Source organism: Cariama cristata, unplaced genomic scaffold (genome assembly GCF_000690535.1).
Source record: "Cariama cristata isolate BGI_N322 unplaced genomic scaffold, ASM69053v1 scaffold12436, whole genome shotgun sequence".
NCBI lineage: Eukaryota > Metazoa > Chordata > Aves > Cariamiformes > Cariamidae > Cariama > Cariama cristata.
The window spans coordinates 32641-53238 of NW_009623880.1; the positions used below are offsets into that span (position 1 = coordinate 32641).

The following is a 20598-nucleotide window of genomic DNA, read 5'->3' on the forward strand; positions in this document are numbered from 1 at the left end:
GCAGGCCTCCCGCAGCAGGAGCCCAAGGCTGAGCCATCACCTGAAGGGCTACGGGAAGTTCAACGGGGACACGGTAAGCACAACCCACCCTCGTCCAGTGAGGGTTTGCATGGAGGGTTTGCAGGGGGACTGGGAGTGAAGGGAGGTGCCAGACCCCGACTCCTGGCCCTGGGGTCGGGCAGCTCGGTGAGCCCCTTCGGTTGACCTGTCTGCAGGGCACGGAGGGGCTGTGCATAATGGCATTACGAGCACCTAATGAAGAGGACAGGGCTAAAGAAACACGCCCTTCCCTCTGCATCACAGCTCCGGGGGTTCCCCCAGGGCGGGTGGGATGTCACTGGCCCCCAGCACTTGCTATGACAGGGAGCCAGTAGCAGCTCTGGCAGGTCTGTGCAGCACAGAGACACCAAAACCAGGCAGGACAGCCCCAAAATGCACCATCACGCCGCAAGGCAGGGAAAGGAGAGCAACCTCCCTGCACAGCCCCATGCCCTGAGCTCCCAGCAGTTTTGCCACCCAAACGCTTGCAGTTGTTTGGCTATACACCCATGCCAGGCAGCCAAGGCTGGGGTTTTGGCAGAGCAGGGCTGGGGCGGCACCTCCCCTCCAGGCAGAGGGTTGCTGCACCCACACTGTGCCCCATGGGCTGCTACCGTCTGTCCTCACGTTGGCCATATCTGCCCCAGCAGCTCAGCCAGCTCTCCAGCTTCAAAACCAGATCCCCCACGCACACCTGAGGCCCAGCTCCCCTGTGCAGAGCCTTGCTGCCCGGCAGTCCCTGTGGCACCATGGGGACATAAAAATCAGGCAGGATTGAGGGCAGCAGGAGCAGGTGCCGAGCATGCCATGACCCTGCAAACATCAGATAGGAAAGCTGTTTTCAGGCTATTTGTCATGAGCCAACTGTGAAAGTGCTGGCCACAACATGGCCTCGCAGCACTGTTTGGCTTGTGGTGCAGACAAGGGAGGCGGGCAGTGACAACCCTAAAACCTCACCTGGTACCTGGCAAGGCTTAGAGGAGAGCTGATGGCTGTCCACCCATGTGGTGAGCAGGTCAGGAGGTGAGCACAGGTCTGGCTGCACTTGTCCCCATGTACTGTCCCCAGAGCTGCAGGGACAGTCCTGCTCCAGCCCCAGCACCTGCAACGCTCCCTGGCCCCCAGTCTCGCGTTCACCACCCCAGCAGCGCTACCACAAAGCTCTCGAGCTCTGCAACGGGGGCACCGTGCCCTGACGCCCATCGCTGCACCGATGGGCACAGCTCCTCGCAGCACTGCCCGGTGAGAGGCACAGACCTTCAGTGCCCACGGGAAGCCTTCTCTGCAGGCTCAGCACAGCATCCTGCAAATAACCAACTTCTCGTTTATTAAACCCAAACCGCCTTTTGGTGGGGTACAAGTATAGCTTGTCTTAACCAAGAAGTGCCAGGTGATGCTGTGCCAGGTGATGCCCTGCCAGGGCGGGTGACACCACAGCAAGAGGGCAGAAGCAGTGGGGGTGGGCAGGAAGGGGTGTTGCGGCTGTGGGAGCCAGCTGCTTAGCGTGCTTTCTGCCAAAAGCAGTAATGAACTGCCCCTGAAACTGCTTCCCTGGGCCTCGACTTCTCCAGCTCCTTGCATGAAGCTGCTGCTCTACAGCCTGGTGAGCAGCTTGTCCCGCTACTGCAGGTTCTACTGTGTTATTTCAGTGTTTTAAATGGAAACCAAACATCCAGTAGCAAATGCTCATCCCGTTATATCATATAATCTTCTGCAACTTGGCTTTGCTTTCTAATGAGAACCTCTCCGGCCTGCTCGTCTGGGAGAGATGAAGAGGCTCTTCTGAGCTCATCTCACCCTCAGGCATCCCACCGCTGTCAGCTTGAGCGTGCCAGAGCCGACAGCCCCTGGTCCCAGGGATGAGCAGTTCATGTCGCCCCAAAACAACTGAGTGACCGGCTGTGGGGCATGCATACCCCAAAAGGAAACCTTCTAACTTTATGAGAGGCTGCTCTCAGGCTGCCCAAGCCTGTGCAGAAAGTAACTCTTCAAGCCTGTGTACGGCACAGCCTCCTTGGGGCTGGGGCTCTCAGCAGTGTGAGCACAGAGCGATGACATGGCTGTGACTGGGAGGGGGTCCCAGCCCAGGGGCCGGATAAGGCTGGACGCTGGCATCGTCGCCACCTCTCTCTCTCCCTCCCTCCCTCCGCAGCACTCCTGCCACGGCATCCAGTCCCGGCCCTGCCAGAAGCCCTCTGACTGCGGTGGCTGCCTAGGGCTCTACACCTGCAAGCTGCCCACTGGCACCTGCGACCTGAAAGCCGTCTCCAGGCAGAGAGGTAGGTTGCAAGCCCCTCGGCCACTGGCACCAGGGACGCCCACATGCAGCTGCCCGCAAGCACAGCCCTTCAGCTACACTCCCTCCAAACCCAAGTCAGACCTACCCTGTGCAGGGCAGGGTCTTGTCTCTTGACTGCACAGGGCTCGTTCTGTCCTGCTGGCACTGGCTGCCACCAGTGATGAATGAAAAACTGTATGGTAAATCCCACGTTTCTGTAGGAGGAGGGATTTGCCCGGCGCCCTGAGCTCTTGCAGGACACCAACACCTGTGCAGGGAAGCCAAGGAGGGGTACGGGGCTTGGGGTTTAGCCAGTGGCTTGGATCTCAGCAAGTGCAGCTCTCCTGGGCATCACGGGCCCTGCAAAGCTGCTCACATCAGCGGGTGCGAGCTGCTTAATTAACCAGGGACCAGCAGGGAGCAGAGAGGGTGGCTTTTAACGTTTAGCCTCGCAGAGCAAGCATCCTGGTTCTCCAGTACCCTTTGGTAAATCCATACTGCCTGAGACTGGCCTCTTGCCTTAGCACATTTGTCTACACCCACGAACACGCAGTCATAGAAGAAAAACTCATCCAAGGCTACTAAACACCCAGGCACCAGCTCTGGTGCAGGAAACCCCCGGTTGTGGGGTGTACAGTGGGCAAGTATAACGCTTGGGGTATATACAGTATATCTAGTGTGTATATACATAGTATACAGGGCGTACCCAGCATACATGCGCTGTTCATAGTCTTCTCTGGCCATCTGCTGTTGGCAGCCTCCACAGGAGGGCACACGGACCCGTGGTCAGACCCAGCACAGCCACTCTTCCAGCTTTTCTTCGCAGGTGGGCTCCTCCAAAGCATCCAGAGCCCTGAGAGACGCGGGGTCCTGCTCATCCCGGAGCAACACAGCTCGATATAAAGCTGGAGAGGCTGCTCTGTAGCTGGAGACCAACATTTTCTGTCTGAGTTTCACTTTAAACCTTAATGACACAGCTGTAAATGTTTCGTTCATTGCACTTCTCATGCTGCTGCTTTTTAACACCCCCCTTGGATTTTGGACACTGTGTAGGCTGGATTCCCACTTCCCTGAGAGCTGCCAACGAAAGCACCGAGTGGCCACAGAGCCCCATGGTGGCAGAGCCCCCTTAGAGCCCCCAAATGAGACAAACGGGGCTATTTCACAACCCTTTTTAATTTTAGCTATTAGGATATTGCAGTCAAAGCATGCTCACACACAAGTTCAAGCTGAGCTAAGCAGCCTGCGGGCATCGGGCATCCCGGGAAACCCTCCCAGCTCCTTACTGCAGCTCCCACTGAGGAGGACGAAGTCCCACGCCATTGAAAACGTCACTTGAGAAGGGGAATGCGGAGCCCCCAGGAAGAGGCTTGGTGGCGGGGGACCACGTAGGACACCTGCTTCTGGAGGCCTGCGCTGAGCCACAAGATCAGCTTCATTTAGCACCCCACAAAGCTTCGCAGGCATCCTGGTTGCCTTTGCACATGTGGGTGCATCCCAGCTTTGCAAAACCTCATTTTGCTACCATTAAAAACACCTTTTAAAAAGAGAACCAAAACACAGCATTTGATTCACCTTGAACTCCACTACAGTTTCCTTCGGTGAGCCGCCACCACCACCTCCTGTGACAAACTAGGCTTCACGTAGTGCCAAATTTGCTCAGCACACCCCAGGGGCAGACCCCCACACCTTCCACCTGGTCACGCCTGTGGGAGCCTGACCCTGGAGAGGGCGGTGAATAGATGCTGCCAGCTCCTCGGACCCCCTCTATCGCTGCTTCAGCTGTCCCTGCACACGACTTGGGGAGCACAGAGCTGCAGGTGCTGCCTACCTGCCCCTTGCCTGGCGTGGCACTACTGCTGTCTGGCATTTATGGTGCTCACCACAGACAGGCTGAGGTGGGACGGGACTCCTGGAGGTCTTCTGGGGCAACCTCCTGCTCAAGCAGGGCCACCTAGAGCCATTTGCCCAGCTTATCTGGTCCCCAGAGAGCGGCACATGTCACAGACATAACAAGGCTCATTACACTGGGAGCCAGCGAAGCACTCTCTCTCCCAGCACTCACCCATCCACCTCTCCACCCTCCCACTGCCCACTCCTGCCACCACCCATCACAACCTGATTCCTCTGTCCTTAGCACAGGAAGAGGCTGCTGCTGTAGGAAACAGGCTTCAGAAGAGTCACAGAGCAGCACAGGACTCTCTGACTTCCGTTACCGAGAGGAGGTGAGCTCCTCTGAACCCCACTGCTGGTCAACAAGGCCCTCTCGCCTGGGAAGGCCCACTGACCACAGGGGCACCCAGACCATTTTCAAAACCTCTGGCAGCCCTGTGTAGCCCAGCGCAATACGGTTGCCCACAGCAAAGACACCCCCATGCAGTTCTCACCCTGCAACCCCCCAGGAGCTGGGGAAGAGATTTCCTTTTGGGTCATAGCAGGGCTACCCTCTGGCTTCCTCTCCAAAGAGCAGAGGAGACCCAAGGATGCTCCAGCTGCTTTTCACTCTGCCCTCACAAGTGGTGCAAGGGAAACAGCTCCTGCACCAGCTGAAAAAGAGCCCTCACCCCCACCTCAACCTCCCTGCACCTCCCCACCTCTCCTCCCCACTGAAACAGAGGAGAGGTGAGCAAGAGGTCCTACCTCCTCCCCAACCGGGAGCACAGAAGGCAGCAGCAGGTACTCTCCCCTTGCCTGCTTCCTCCTGCACTCCCTGGCAGCAACACCCAAGATGGGAGAGAAGAGCCTGTCTGACCTTTGGGAAGCGGGTCTCCCAGGTGAGACCCTGCAGGTCAGCTCCACTTTGGGCTCCCCCTGCAAGTGGCCAGGCAAGGGAACGAGACGACCTGGGCTGTGACGCTCACGGGGAAGCCAAGGGCTTGGCCAAGCCAAGGGCTCAGCTGCTAGATGTCTTCTCTGGCTTGTGCTCGGCACCAGGTGGCCCAGTGGGCAGACACAGCTTGTCCCCTTCCCCAAAACACCAAGGGTCTGCACACCTTTTACACCACTCGCTTTTAATTACAATGCATAAGGAAAGGCCTCTCCTCGTGCCAGGACCCCCTGGCACAGCCACCTGGGGAGCTGGCTGGCCCATCAAGTCCTCAGTAGGTTTAGTGGTTCCTCCTCACCATTCTTCCTTGCTTGGAAGCTCCTCCTGGTCAGTCCACATCATCCCTGCAGCCCTCAATGTCCTCACTTTGCAGAGACCTATTTGCCTGTATCTCTGCTCCTCCCCTGCTCCATGCCTGAGCTTTGTCTGCTCAGTCCCATGGGAGTCCCCCTTTGGCCTCCTGCAGCACCAGGCAGAGAGGAGGCACGGCAAGAGTCATCGGTTAATAATTGTTCTAACCCCAATATAAATAGAAAAATACAACAAAACAAAGAATTGACTAGCTAAGAGATCCAATCCGCTGGGATGCCTGCAATGTGCTAGTGCAGAGTTCAGAGAGTGCTTGGTCCAGTGCATGGTACTGTAGATATCCAGAAACCTGTCCCGGCAGCCCCGCAGCCATCAAATCTTCCAGTGGCACCACAGGTCCGTGCGAGCGCGTCCCAGCCATGGTCAGCTCACTCAAGGCTGTTGGCTCCCGAGAGCAGGCTGAATGGGAACGGTTGATAATAGTCCGATTTATTGCTGTTAAATGGTAAAGCCATTCTCTTCTGTGGAATGAGGATACGCTTCGCTCTTACTTTTTGTGGAGGAATTTCATTTTGCTGCCTGGAAAGATGGAGAGAGGAAAATGGACTCCCCACAGTGACAGGCAAAACAAGCGTCATTCCTCACCACCACCAGCCGAGCAAGCCTATGCAGAGAATTGCCCCTGCTGCCGGCCCCGGGTCCTTACCCACAGCCATCTGCTCGGTGAAGCTGGAATCAGGTGCCTGCAGAGCAGGCCATAGCTCTGCCCACCTCCTGCGAGCAGTGCTGCAGACTGGGACTCTGCACACCCCCAGGCACACCCTCCAGGGCCCATCTGCCCAGTGGTCCTGGAAGGTGAACGTATTACTAAGCTCTCCTGGGCAGAGCATGTCGGGGTAAGAGGCAGGGCACACCAGCCCTATAGACACTGCCCGCTCTCCAATGACCAAGAACAGACAAGAGGGCCGGGGACATGGCCTGAACAGAAGATCAAACTCTCTTAGCCATGGTGTCTGATGACTTATCAAGGACTTCTAACCTCAGTCTGGAGCTCTCATCTAGTTCCCCTTACAGTGGAAAATGGATTCTACCTTAGGACACTCCTGAGTGATTCCCACCACTGATCCCTAAGGGCAAACCTGAAGGCAATGGAGACTGTGTTGCTCCATTGCCGCCTCAGCCTCCCCCATCTCCTTTGGAAGACACAGACATAGCTCATGGCCCAACCTTTGGTTCTCCACCAGCCTTCAGACAAGTGGCAGATCAAGGGGCAGAGCTAACAGCGTGCCAAGGCAGGGATACACAGCCAGGCACTGATCACTCAAGGTTCAGAGCACTGCTTTGCAGGAAGCCAGGCGCAGTCACTAGCAGAGCCCTGCCACCCTTTGGCAGCTTCTCTGCGGCCAAACCTGAAGGCAACAAGAAGCCCAAGCTTCCTGAGAAGCCAAGGGCTTTTCTGGTTCCTTACCTAGGCCTTTCAGGAACCTATTGACTCCACTCTGCTCCCCACTGGGAAGTGTTTCCAGGTACTCCTGAGCCCGTACCTCAAACAGACCTGCAGAAAGAAAGTCAACAACTTCTATTTTGCTTCCTTATAAATAAAAGTAAGAACACCCGTCTGAAAGCATACTGTCCCAGCTCACCGATAAACTATTGCATATGAGAGGGAACAACTCACTCCACCTCCTCCAGCAGCTGAGTCTGCACCTGGGACAGGAGCTTTGGTCTGCCTCCTCCCTCCCCACTGCAAGGCTGACTGAGCTTTTGTACCTCATGTAGGGAGAGACAAAAACTCTGTTTGTTCTGCTACAAACACAGCTAAGTCCATAGAGTGAGATCATCTAGGGAATTGTCATGCGAGATTTACTACACTGCAAAACCTCTTTTACTCAGCCACCTATTCAGGTGTCCACTGCTTATTAGTGCTTGGGAGGAAACTACTAAGCCAGCACCGAGCAGCAGTAGGGCTGAGAAACTGCAGCTGCCAGCAGAGCGCTTGGGACTGTGGGATAACAGGAGTGAAACAACAGAAGCAGCTCTGCGAAGGACATGAGCAGCCATATTTTCTACTAGCCAAAACAGCCATAACCATTCCAGCCAGTTCTTCCTTTGGACACAGGAAGGGGACACAAGGGACTGCAAGAATAAACACCGTTCCAGCAGTGTACCCCCTCTGTGATGGTACTGATGGGAATTTAACATGGAATGAAAGAGGCACACACATGGACGATACTGCTTATGTCCCTTACTGCAGCAGTGAAGGGTGCCTGTAACCCCAGCCTCAACAAGAAACTACCAGATCACGCACGAAAAGCCCCTGTTCTCCAGCAGCCAGTTCCCAGGCACTGTGCAAACATTATGTCTCACCATGCTCCTGTGAGGCAATGCTCCTCCTTTGGGAAGATAAGGAAATAGAGACAAAAAGTCCCCAAGTGACTTCTTCAAGGCCTCGCAGGGTGTCAGAACAAACCATCAGCCTGCGCTAGCACTTCCCTACCACCTCCCTCCCAGTGTCCCTGCACAGATACTGCAGCCTCCAGCCACGGTGCTGGGGATGGAGCTGGCAGCTGGTGAGCATCTCCTGGCTCTCACAGGAGCAACCACAGAGTTTCTGCAACAGCAGAGCCCAGGCAGAGCCCCTCACCTCTGACCCCCTGCTTCCGCAGTTCCCGCTCTTGAATGAAGCCCCCAAACATCTGTGTCTCCATGAAGACCTCCAAGAAGCGTCGAAGGCTCTTGGAGGAGACAGACTTGCGGAAAGCCTCGCGCTGCAGGGTCCGCTCCTCTCGCTCGGTAGGGGTGAGGAAGAGGGAGTAGTGGCCCACGATCTCCACAAAGAAACGAACAAAAGCCTCGGACACCACCTCATTCAAAGGGCTGGTCTCTAAGGAGAAAACAAAGAGGTAGTGGTGAGGACAGTCCCGTAAGGATGTGCTAGGAAAAGCCCTGGGTACAAACTCCCTGGCTTTTTTCAGATCCAGCCTGAGCAGATAAAGCTGTTCAAGAGAGACAGCATCCTAGGAAGTGCTTGCCATGGAAGAGGACCAGGCTGCTACTAATTTGAAAGCCACCAAGCTTTGTTTTGGCTCCCCTGCAACCAGGAGATGCCCATAATGCCCACCACAGCCCAGTCGCCTGTGAGCTGCACAGCTGCCTCTGAGACAGCAGCTCTGCTGGTGGACTGTCACTCGGAGGAGCCTGAATCACACACACAGTCAGCAGCAGAGAGAGGCCTGTGGGATGCACTTCCCCCTCCAAAAGGAGTACAGGTGTTCCCTAGAGCCGTAAGGGAAATACGGACAGAGTTGGGAAGGGGTAAGTACTGTTTCTCTTCACACAACGAGAACTGTCCCTGGTGCAATGGAATATTTAATACAACTTCAAACAAAATCTTGACCTACCTCCAATTTCTGCGGTGTTAAACTCGATACAAACCTAGTTCTCCCCTAAGAAGCAACAGGAGAAAAAGGGACAGGAAAAGATGTGGTTTTAAGCTGAAAGGCACCGTGCTTTACCCTGCTTGCCATTGACAGGACCCTCCTCCTTGTCACTCGCCAGCTCGTTCCTCTGCTCCAAAATGTGTTCTAGGGCGGCCTGCAGCTTGCGGGGCAGGATGGAGTCCTCATCTTCCATCTGTAAGACAGAGCCACCTTCTCAGGGCCTGGGGCTGGGACATGGCTGGCCCCTGCCCTCCTCCTCACCAGCTCCTATCCTGTCCCCAGCACGGCAGGGGGAGCACTAAAAATCAACAGTGAGGAGAGGAAGAAGGAGAAGGCACAATATGCTTGGCATGTTCCCAGCACCTCCTAGTGCAGGACTATCCAGAAGCACAAGATGAAGGAGAAAGGAGGTGTCTTTTCCCAAATATTCCCCTGTTCTGGAAGAATTTCAGGTGTCTGACCTGAGAGGCTACCGGGCAGGGCTCACCCGTGGCCCCAACGTCCACCTGCGAGCACCCTCATCACCACAAAGAGGACATATCTGAACAATGCTGGTGTGCAGCCAGGTGAGCGCAAACCCCTGCTTAGCTCTGCTCAGGCACCAATTGTGTTACGGAGGTGTAACGAGTTCCCATAGAGCAACGAAGCCAAGGAACTGCCGATGACTGTGTGCAAGCTCCTATGAGCCCTGGCTGAGATAGTGTGGTTTAGCTTAAACCTCCAAAAGAGAGGTGCAAGGTAAAGCACATCCCTGCAGCTAAGGCAGCTGGGAAGCAAGAACTGCACCAAAGGTGCGGCCTTCACCCACACGCTACTCCCTGCAGCAGGAGGTGCACCCGTCCCGTCCCACCCATGGGACCTGAGGCATGGCAGAGACCGATGCAGCCAGCACTGCTCAGCAATCTGCCAAAGAGCTCTGGTGCAAAACCAGCTTCCCGGGCCAGGAGTATGTTTGCTCACCTATCCTCTTCCCTTCAATATCATGCTCCTCCTGTCTACAATAAAGGGAAGTAAAAATCAGCAGGCATTCTCATCTGCATACAGGCTCTCACGTACCGGCTTCCTGCTTGTGACCCATCCAGTGCAAAGACTGGAGTGAAGAACCACAAGCTCCTCGGGCAGGAAGGACTTGAAGAAATCATCAAGGCTCCCTTCCCCACTCAGGGCCGGGTATGCAATAGGTGGACTGACAGATGCAGGCTGGAAGAGCCCGCGCTGCTCCCCAGCAGACAGTGCTGAGCTGAGGCTTCCCAGCTCTGCCCTCAGCCTTACAGGATGCCGCTTAAGGACACACAGTGCTCAAGTGCCACCATTTCCCCTCTTTAAGAAAAAAAAATGAGAGGGAGATAATGCACAATGATTTGGTCCTCAATAGCTGTGGTTTGGGCTGCTGATATTACATACATACACAGCAACCTCTATAATGCTGTCAACCACAAATCCTGCCCTCAGTTTGTGTGGGGACTAAGCAATCCACCCAGCCCGGCAGGTCAGCAAACACAGATGGAGTTAAGGTGTGGTGGAAAAAGGGGAGAGAAGATGAAGGATACGAAATAGCTCTGCCCACCTGTCTCAGAAACCGGTTATTTACAAGGTCAACGACGAGGACCTAAGAATGAAAGAGTAAGAATAAAAAAGGCAAGTCATTATTTCCATCATCGGAGTTTATCTTAATCTGTAACTGCTCTGGTATAAATGCTTTGGCCCTGCCCCTGCTCCTCCTACCCATCACCACAGCTAGAGGAGGCACCCAGCGTGAGCCAAGAGAGGAGCCCTTGTTGCGGCTTTCTAACCAGGTCACCACAAACCACAGAACAGCTTGGACAGAAGGAGGCTGTGCTCCAAGCCCGGTCCATCACTCCTCACTGCCACATTGGGGTCAGAGCTCCATCTTTTCTCCCTGTGCGCTGCACTACTGTTCCCTAGGTGGGCTGGGAGGGAAATGCCTCCCCGACCACATTCAGTCTTGCTGTGCTCACCCTTGAGCGCCATGAATCTGTTTCTTAATTATTGATTGCTTTCATTAGGCACCTGTGCTAATTAGAAGGGTAGCTATCCTGGCCAATTTGTAGCAAATCATACTTCAAGCCTGGCAGACTTTGCGCTTGGCCCCTAGTCAGCACTGTACGGAAACCAACAGAAACTTTAATAAAACCATCTCCTGCCTGCAGCAACCCCACGGTGGGAGATGCCAGCCCCCCACCTTTCCAAGCTGCAGACAAGACAGAGCGCAGACCTCTGCCTCTCCAGGGGATGTCTGCCTCCTCCCTCACCTCATGCATGCAGGAGCCAGAGGACAAGAGCTCGGCTCCTTCATGCCGCCAAGGCAGCAGATTCTCAGGAGCAGCCTTTCTGGGACAGAAGACAACTCAGTCCGCCGGAACCCACCGAAGGGAAGGCCGCGGTGCGGATGCATGGCTCACCTCCTCCACTGGGAGCTCCTTCAGGCGGGGCAGGGAGCTGGAGAGCAGGCCGATGAGGAAGGGGGTGGGTGAGCACACGATGTCGATCATGGAAGGCGGCAGCACAGGGATGTAGGTGTGCTGCCAGGTGAAGGGGTACAGTAGGGCCACTGTGGCGTGGCAACACTTGGAGAGAGTGCTGGAAGATGAAACACAAGCAAGGGCAATAGCTGGTCAGTCAGGAGATGAATGGTGCTTCCTAGAAATCAGGGCTCTTTCAATTGTTCCCTGGATGATCTCTGTAATTACTAGGGGCTTTCCCAGATTTCTGAGCCCATTTTTCAGCCTCAGGAGCAATGACTTGAGGTAGGAGCCCAGGTTACGAAAGATGATCCTGGCCCATGCTCACGTGACAAAAGACGGGTCCCACTGAATCCAGCATCTGCTACTCCAGTGCCCTGATGGGAAATACCAGACAGACATGGGGTCTTCCATGCCACTGCCTTTCATTAGAGAACTGAGTTTATTCTCCCACAGTATGCCTCTGTGGCTGTTCCCACGGGAAAGCCACAGATCTGAATGCACAGGGGCTATACTGTCCAGCATAGACAGCACACAGCTGTGGGGTGCAGAAGACAGACCCACCACTGCAGCAGCTATCTGTCGGGCTGCACTGTGGCCCACTTACCTGCTGGCCATACTCTTGGCTTCATCAATGCAGCTGGACAGCCTGCCCGGACCTCCTGGCAAAGCCCTGGGCATAACCTGCAGGCACAAGATGCCCAGGTGTTCCTGCAGGTTATTCCAGCCACAGTCCACCCCGGCCCCTTGGCTTGCTACCTGTGAAGCATATATGCTTTGCCTTTGGGCAACCCTTAGCAGGAGTAATGGCATGCCAATGGCATGCTTTTCTATTGGTCCCAATCATACTGATAGCTCCTAGCAGCCATGTCAGAGCGCGGGGGAAAGAGGAAGGCAGCAGACTCCAGCCGAGGCTATCCAGTCACTCCGCGGCCTGCGGAGCCTGCCAAGGCTACTCAGAACCATGGGAGAGTGAAATCCCAGGAGGGGAGTGCATGGCCGGCCTCTGTAGGAAGCTGCCTGCAGCTCATGGGACTGCAGCCTTCCTTCTTCTCCCTTCAAATGCCACCAGGAGCTCAGCTGTAAGTGCCTTTGCTGACAGCTTCCAAGAGGGTCTGTCCAGAAACTCCATCAGGTCTCTGGCAGCAGGCAGGCAGGGTCTGCAGTCAGACACGGCAGAGCTCGCTGCAGGGCACCAGTTACTCATCTGTTCTGGGTTTGCAAGCATTTGTATGCGTCAAGGGAGAAGAAAGGCTCACCACTATAAACCCTGTATATAACGTCATTTTGTTTCACTAGCATCCAGGTCTTGAAAGGCTGGAGGAGGGGAGGGAGGCTGGTGCAGCCGGGAGGAGTCACGTCGCCAAGGAAGGACATCCAGCTGGCTCCTGTTAAACTCCACAGGGGAATTTACACTCAGCAACCCGGATCTGGCAGTTTATTGCTGACTTGAGAGGGAAGGGGTTTGATGGGTGTGGACTGGAACTTGCTCTGAGAAGTGAAGCCTGCTTTCCCTCTCCCCTCTCACTCCAGCTAAGTCTGGTGGATCTGAATCTCTGTGCTGTAGCGCTAACACACGCTGAGCAGAGTGGCCTGGCTGGGCTACAGCTGGCTGGCTTTCATCAGATAAGTTCAGTTTAGCAGAACACAATTGTGGTTGCCGGGGACATCAGTAAGATCGTATGAAGTAATCGGGCAGTAAACATCATTAAACACATGATGCTTTTTGGAGATCAGTAAATCCCAGGGGAGAGGCTGGAATCTGCTAAATGTGAGAATCTTGTCTAGGACTGCAACAGGTAGGGATGCCTGGGATGTGTGTGCTGAGGAAGCCTCTTCACAAGATGGGGGCAGTTTCCTCTCCCTGTGCTCCCAGAGGCTTGTCTTTTCTTAACGGGATACTCTATAAAAACAGAGGAGGACCCTTCAAAGACTGTGTCACAGACTGGTAGCTTTAAGCCTTTAAATGGGTAAACCCCCTCAGTTCCACAACCTTGTTTAGGAAGGTCTTAGAGTATCCCCCTCCCTTCTCCACATTCATTTCTGCTGGCTGCCTCTCTGTTGCTGCTCTCAAGCTGTGCCTGCCCTCAGCAGCAAGCCCATGTCTTTCTGTGTCTACCACATATGCATGGTAGATAATGAATCTGAGAGAAAGAAAATGAAAATAATAAGAAAATGCAGAGCTAGTAAGAAACAGGAACATTTACCAAAAAAAGAAAAACACACCCAGAAAAAATGTGGGAACAATATCAAGAGTAGATTTTTTTTCTTGTATCTTTCATACAAACTAATCTTGAAATGCACTGCAACAAAAGTGAATGTGCCATCTTAGAAGTGCACTCCCAGTTAATGAGATCCTTTAAAAACTGTCTCCTTTGAGGCTGTGCTATTTGTACACCCATATGTTTCAGGCCATGTTAGCAGATGCAAAAGCAGGGGCTTCTCTTCCCCTGCCTTACCGCAGAGCATATTTTCCACTTCTCAGTTTCCTACTGATAATAGCCCTAGTAGTAACAATAGCAGCATCACAGTGAAAGCTCAAAGAACTCCTCCTCTCATCACTTGTGCGCAGCACTGTGGCATTACTCTTAGACTACCACCACTGGACTTCCTCTTCTTTGAGTAGAGGTTGAAGTGTTAGAAGTTTCACCTTCATCACAAATCCCCAATCTTGAAGGCACATCCAACTTTCCTGCCTAAAGGTGGGAACCGACTTTATAGACAGCACTTGAAAACTAATGGAAAAGATCTCTGTGATTCCAGGTAGCTTCACAGAGGAACAGTGAGCAGCTGAAGTACATGGTTATTTATGGAATGGTGAGATATTATGGCATTCTGTCTCCTGCTATATTTATGGTGGCTTGTTCTTCCCTCAACCCTGCTTTCAAGTCCCAGTGAGTACACATGGTACGTGAGAGATTGAGTGGGAGGAAAGATGGCTGAGGTCCAGTTAGTGGAAGTCACAGACAGAGCTGTGTAAGTCTGAAATTGGATGCACTGCACAGTGGGAAGTAAAGATAGCTTCCCCTTCCACCCTTCCCTCTGTGAATGCCTCATCGCCTCCAGGATGAATCCTGGTGATCTCTGCCCTGAAACATTTCTCACTGTGGAAGACATTTCCAGGGAACAATCCTGGTAAGAGCTGAGGTCTGTGAGCCTCCTTTGAAAGCAGAGCAGTTCAGAGAGGGACACAGAGGAGGTAACATTGAGGTGGCTCTTCCACATGTGATTCAGTCAGACTTGCTCTGCAGATAGTCTCAGGGAGCTGCAGCTTGCCAGGAGCCCAGCAGAACCTCGGTCCTTTGGAATGACTCAAATCTAATCTCCCTCTTTTTTTTGCATATGGCACTGCAACAAGCACTAAGGGACTGCTGATTCACATCATGGCTACTGAGCCTTGCAAAAGAATCCAGTATGATAAATTCCTTTTATGCCATCTGTGTGACTGTGTGCTCTTCAGTCAGCAGCGATGGGGGAGACTGCCCAAACGGCACTACAGCCGTACTACATTGTCTGTGTAGAAGGTGAATATGGCCACTGAAGTTCTGGGCACTGCTCAGGTTGGGTGCCTCTTCCTATGAGATGTGCATAGAATCAACCACAATTGATGTGCGCAACACAACCAGAACAGTTCAATGCACTCTCAAAGCACTAACAATTTCAGTGACAGTCAGCCCTTTGAGGGCTCTTATACCAAACAGGCAGCCAATGCCTTTGGGTAGCTACAGCCAATGTACCTACTGAAATACTGGTATCCCAGGATGCATGCACCATAACCATGATGACGACTGCTGCCATTGGGATAATACTGACCCAGGGTGCTGTGCTTTGCTTGGGGCACACCAGGTGCCACCAAGAATGAAGAGATTCAGCCACTGTGATTGCAGTGTGCTCTGGGGAGTGCCATGCGCTACCCTCAGGCCACAGAAGTTCAATGCCAGTTGTTCAAATGGGACACAGACACCACTTGTTAAGGCTTTTGGTTTCAACGGTAATCCTTAAAACACTGCAGGTCTTTAAAGTATACTTTCAAGATCCTGAGCACATTTTCATATGTTCATTCAGCCTCCTATAGGGAACATGGCTGAGTTGCATATCTGATGTCACTTGCACAGGAGCTTGCAGGAGAGACTGAGATACTGCTAGTATAGAGGCTAAAAGTATAGATGTACACAAAGAATCGTGTCTCAGATCCCTCCCTTAAAGGGCTGATTTGGATACAGACTGACACACAGATCTCTTTGGCTGAGCACTCCCTTGGTCAGAACAATGATATTGTAGCAGTTTGTGACATTTGTTTGCTTGAACAACAGGCCTTCCCACCACATGGCATCCTATGGAAAAACCTACCACACAGCACCCTATGAAGCTGCTGCCTCTTGGCAGCCACCTTGAACAGAGTTGGTCAATACAGAATCTGAACACAACAGCTGCAACTACAAAGAAACTTTTTCCTCTCCTTGGAAAACCTGCTCCAAGACTAGCTTGACTTGCTCTAAAAAGACACCTTGACAACTTGCAACAGCTTCTAAGGAAGGATCACAGAATCTATTTGGTTGGAAGAGACCTCTGGGATCATCAAATCCAACCTTTGCCCTAACACCACCATGTCAGCTAGACCACGGCACTAAGTGCCACATCCAGTCTTTTCTTAAACACCTCCAGGGATGGTGACTCCACCACCCCCCTGGGCAGCCCATTCCAATGCCTAACGACCCTTTCTGTGAAGAAATGGTTCCTCATTTGTAGCCTGAACTTCCCCTGACTACAGGGTTTCCAGCTTTCCAAAGCTTTTCCAAAGGCAAGCACTTATGCTAAAAAGCCCCCCAAGCTGAAACCCGCTTTGGGTTTAGGATACTTCATGATTTCTGAAAAACACTATTGAGTCAATCAGCCTTTTGGAGTTTAATGCCAGGAAGCTCTTTGCTCCCTGCACTAATCAAAACTGCTGAAAATATGCGGGCATTTGGCAATTTCAGATGATTTGATTATGGTTTTTTTCTTTTCTTTTTTATAAACTCTGCTACAGTAGGATTCATTTTACAAACACCTTCAGATTTCTGACACTGTGTCACATCTGGATTTACTTATGATGGATCGCAGATCTGGTTTTCAACATTTAACAGGCAAAGGAGCTTCCAAACATTGCCCCGTGACTTCACGCAGCACTGCTGCAAATCCTGCCAGGAGGATGGCAAGCTCCAGAAGCTGTGGGGACTGTCAGTGCCTCCCACCAACATGGCAGGTTAGTGTAGGTGAAGAAGCAAGCGTTAAGATGCTCTGAAGAAATAATGCTATTATCTCACATCCAAACTTCATCCTTGGGTTTCTTCTCCCTAACCACAATGGGAAAAGGAGAAACCTGGGAGGCTGGGATTTGCAGTCCCAGATATGTTTATGTAGCACATGGAAAAGGCTTCTTTTTGATGATTAATTACCTTTTACTGGGGATGATCACATTTAAAGTGTCTACTCTAATTCTTTCAGATCTGCCTTTGATAACAATGACTACTTTGTGTTGTTGACACAGCTGTGGTTTCTGGCAGGGACAGAGGCAATTGCTCAAGCTGGTCAGATCCACAACAGGCTTCTGAGATGATCTGGAAAAAGGGTGCCTTGATTTTAAGCCTGTGTAAGTTTTCCTGATTTATAAAGCCCTTTGAATCTAACACATCTCCCCCACAGGCCAGTAAAAACTGCCCAGCTCTAGGTACCTTGTGAAATGAGGCCACTTTTATTTGGAAGGTGCCTTGTAAAAGGTTGGTCTACAGTGCCTCAAACTGCGTGCCAGGCAACATCACTTGGACACAAAAGCAGCTCTCGTGTTGCAGTGCCTAACTCATGCCACAGCCTCCACTGCCCCAGCACTAAAGTTTACAGTGCATGAGCGAACAAAAGCTAGGGAAGACTACCCAGACCAACATAGTTTTAACAAAGTAAGTCTCCTGGGTTGCGAGGCAATGTATACTCCAGTTTCCAAAGCGACAGAGGGGGAAAAAAAAAGAACCCACCCAAAAACTAATAAACCAAATTCTTTCCTTTTCCGCTGCCAAGCTTTGGATTGACAGGTCTTTAAAAAACACTCAATGTTCATTCTAAAGATGGAAAAGACAAAGTACTTCACTTGCTGTACACTTGTTAGATGCATTTTTTGGCTCAGCTTGAAAACATTTCACAGTTCACATTATTTGGCAAGAGACTTTTCAGCTTTCTTTTCCCACAGACTGATTCTACAGCAATTAAAAGATGTAAATAAACTGCATATGTCATTTTCTCTGTCACTCACACCCAGACACACCCTTATACACATGTACAGATAGTTATTGATAGTGCCCACATGAAGACCTGCAAAGATGAATGATAAATGAAATTTATTATGCATCTTTCATCATGTCACCTGCACTCTCCCCGTTAATCCATCTCAGCTGGATTATTTCTAGTATTCCTAACCTCTGAGCCGTTTCCAAAAGATGTTTTTATCTTTTTTTTCTTCTCTTAAGCTATTGTCAAAAAGTGTTTCTTGTCTTTCCTCTGAAATTGGCATTTTCACCCCCAAAGTAAATACTACTTAATATTCATTGAGTTCAATGTGTTCCTGTCTCAGGAGAAATATCATTTGGACAGAAGATCCCATATCTACAATACCATCAGATTTCAAAACATGGAATTTCCACCAACAAGTAGAAGAGACTGTTGACCTTATGAAAGGCTTGCCAACCCAGTGCACTGAAGTCACTGGACTGGATTAAAATACAATAGTTTACTTAATCTTGAGGGTTATTTTCTTTGTCTTCTGTTTTTCAAGCCTTTACAGTCCTTTGGGGCCATTTTCAAGTTTTTATCCTCCAGAAAAATGAACCAGAGAACCCTCATATTTTGTTACAGGAAAAGAAAAAGACTCTCCTGAAATTGCTCAGAGCAAAGTCTTCTCAGAAACATCAAATATTAAAAGTCTTGTAGAGAGCTGGCAAATCTACGGTAAATATTTGAATCTGAGCCATGTGGCCTAACAGACCCTGGATCTTTAAAACATGACAATTTTTTTTTTTTTTTCCACAGAAACAAGCTGTTTGTGGTATACTTAGAGATTCTAGAAACTAGGATTCTATAGCTCTCTCCCATTCTCTTTTATAGGCCTGGGCAGCTGGACTCATTCCTAAGGACTCTGGATATACTCACAAATGATACAGGGGGAAAAACACCCACCAAAACGCATCAAAGTGCTTTGAATTAGAGATATTCTGTAACATACATCACGCTCAGAATACATGGTGGTGTGCTGTCATATAAAGATGTGATAGGAAAAGATCTGGTAAATAAAGGTTCATTCTAAAGTGATGCCTTAAAAAAAAAAGTTCCCTACTATTTACTCTTACCATCCAGCCCTCGTGTAGAGATTACAATATCATCTGTGTCCTTAACAGATTTTCTCAGAATGTAAAATTTATCCTACAGAGGAGGAGAAAAACCTTTGAAAACAAAGCCTGTCATAATAAATTATCACATAAATCATATATGCTACATAGAAATATAGCTTTTGGATGAATTCTCTCATTTTCAATGCAAGTCTGAATGCTCTGCATGAAACGTGTGGCTTAAGTATCCAGGACACTAAGTATCTACGCATATAATGTATCAGTGATTATAAAGAGGCAAATCTTCCCCTCTCTGACCTAAGGCAGCTGCCAATAACTGCAAGCAGCCAGTGCTGCCTGGACACTACAGCTTCCCTCTCTCCAGCCTTCCTATTCCTGTGACGAGACTGCCTAAGCGCTGCCCACGGACAGCCTCGGACCCCTGCAGGATGAATTTTTCCCTTCACTTTCCTGTAGAAGGGGCCTCCCCATTCTTTGCCCCAGCGCTCAGTCCCAGAGCTGCAGCCTGCTGCCTGGAAGTTGTGAAAACAGACAGCTTAGGGGCACTGTACACTCCTGAAACCTGAGCGTGCTCCTAAGTGTCATTACTCATCCTGGCAGCTTTTCTTTCCCCAGCCTTGGCGAACTCTCCTCCCTGAATCCTTCAAGTGCTTCAAGGGCTGGAGAGCTGCCAGCCACCAGCTGCACAAGATCTTAAAGAAGCCTGGGCCCATTTTCATAATTTAGGAGAGCAAACAAAAACAAAAATTAAAAAAAGCAAATTGAACAGATTCAAAATAGAAGAGGGAAGTCCCCTGTCCCATTCCCCCTCACTGCATCCTTTACTTTCAACGTCCACAAGAAAAAAGTCTTTAGAAATCAGTATTAAAATACAAGCTGAAGATTTAAGATTTTGTGACATCAGGGAACAACCCAGAAGCAACGGTGATCTCTGTCCGAGGCTTGATCCCTGGAAACTCCAGCAGAGCTCAGTGGGGAACACTGCAGCATCATGGAGCAAAAGGAGGGGTTTTGCTTCCTTAGCACTTGGGATCTGCTCTGAAACTGTCTGGAGGAAAGGGAATTTGGTTCTCCTTGGGGACCCTGCAAGCTGCAAAATGAAATTATGGTGCATGGCTTAAGTTCCCCATTCCTGGGAAGTACAGCCCTACTCACATCAGCTACGAAGTTGGAAAAGAGCAGAGAAGAGAAAAAGAACAAAGCAGAGAGATCAGTCACTGCAGTCTTCCCGGCCTCCCTTCCTTGGCAGCATTTTGTTTAAGGAAATGCAAGAGGGTACCTGAGCTTGTCTGCGATAAAGATCACCCTCCTTTCCAGAAGCAAGGAGGCAAAGACTCTGCTCAGATGCCGCACGCTAAGGGATGTGAACAAGGACTCAAAATCAACGTGCTCAAGCCTGGAGTCAAGAGGCCGCCTCAGCTCGATGACCTGTTGGAAAGAAAAAGACCACAGGTCAGCTCTTGCTGTCCACCCCTACTGCGGCAAGCAAGGACCCAACAGGTATTTTCACAGCTAACGAGTCTTACTGACTGTGATGGTGAATACTGCACAACATTAAGCCCTCAAACACAGTCTTCCCAAAGACCTCCCACAAATCCTTCTTCCAGATGAAGATGATCCAGAGTCCACTCCAATGAGCACAGCATGAGACCAACCACAAGTCCTCCCCACTGGACTAAGGACAGGGAGCTCTTCATAAGGAAGAAAACTAGTTTGTGTCCAGCTAGGAGTGTTTTCCAGCCTTTCTGGCACTGAAGTAGCAGAATGGCATTGAGCCTTTCAAGTCTGCACTCTTATTTTTACAGTTACAATTTATTTTTTTTACTGCAAGAATCTGGATGCCTAA

The 20598-nt window shown here is 51.1% G+C and overlaps 1 protein-coding gene across 1 annotated transcript in view; it reads right to left on the minus strand.

The window, feature by feature from the left end:
• Window positions 1-5309: 5309 nt before the first annotated feature.
• Window positions 5310-20598, minus strand: part of DENND2A (DENN/MADD domain containing 2A) — a 36421-nt gene continuing 21132 nt past the window's right edge. Inside the window, exons 13-19 of the mRNA XM_009702940.1 lie at window positions 20032-20180; window positions 11317-11494; window positions 10461-10502; window positions 8969-9086; window positions 8098-8337; window positions 6922-7008; window positions 5310-6032 (exon numbers count right to left, since the gene is read on the minus strand). Coding sequence (XP_009701242.1) covers window positions 6001-6032; window positions 6922-7008; window positions 8098-8337; window positions 8969-9086; window positions 10461-10502; window positions 11317-11494; window positions 20032-20180 — 846 coding nt within the window. The 3' untranslated portion in view covers window positions 5310-6000. The remainder of the gene's footprint in view (window positions 6033-6921; window positions 7009-8097; window positions 8338-8968; window positions 9087-10460; window positions 10503-11316; window positions 11495-20031; window positions 20181-20598) is intronic.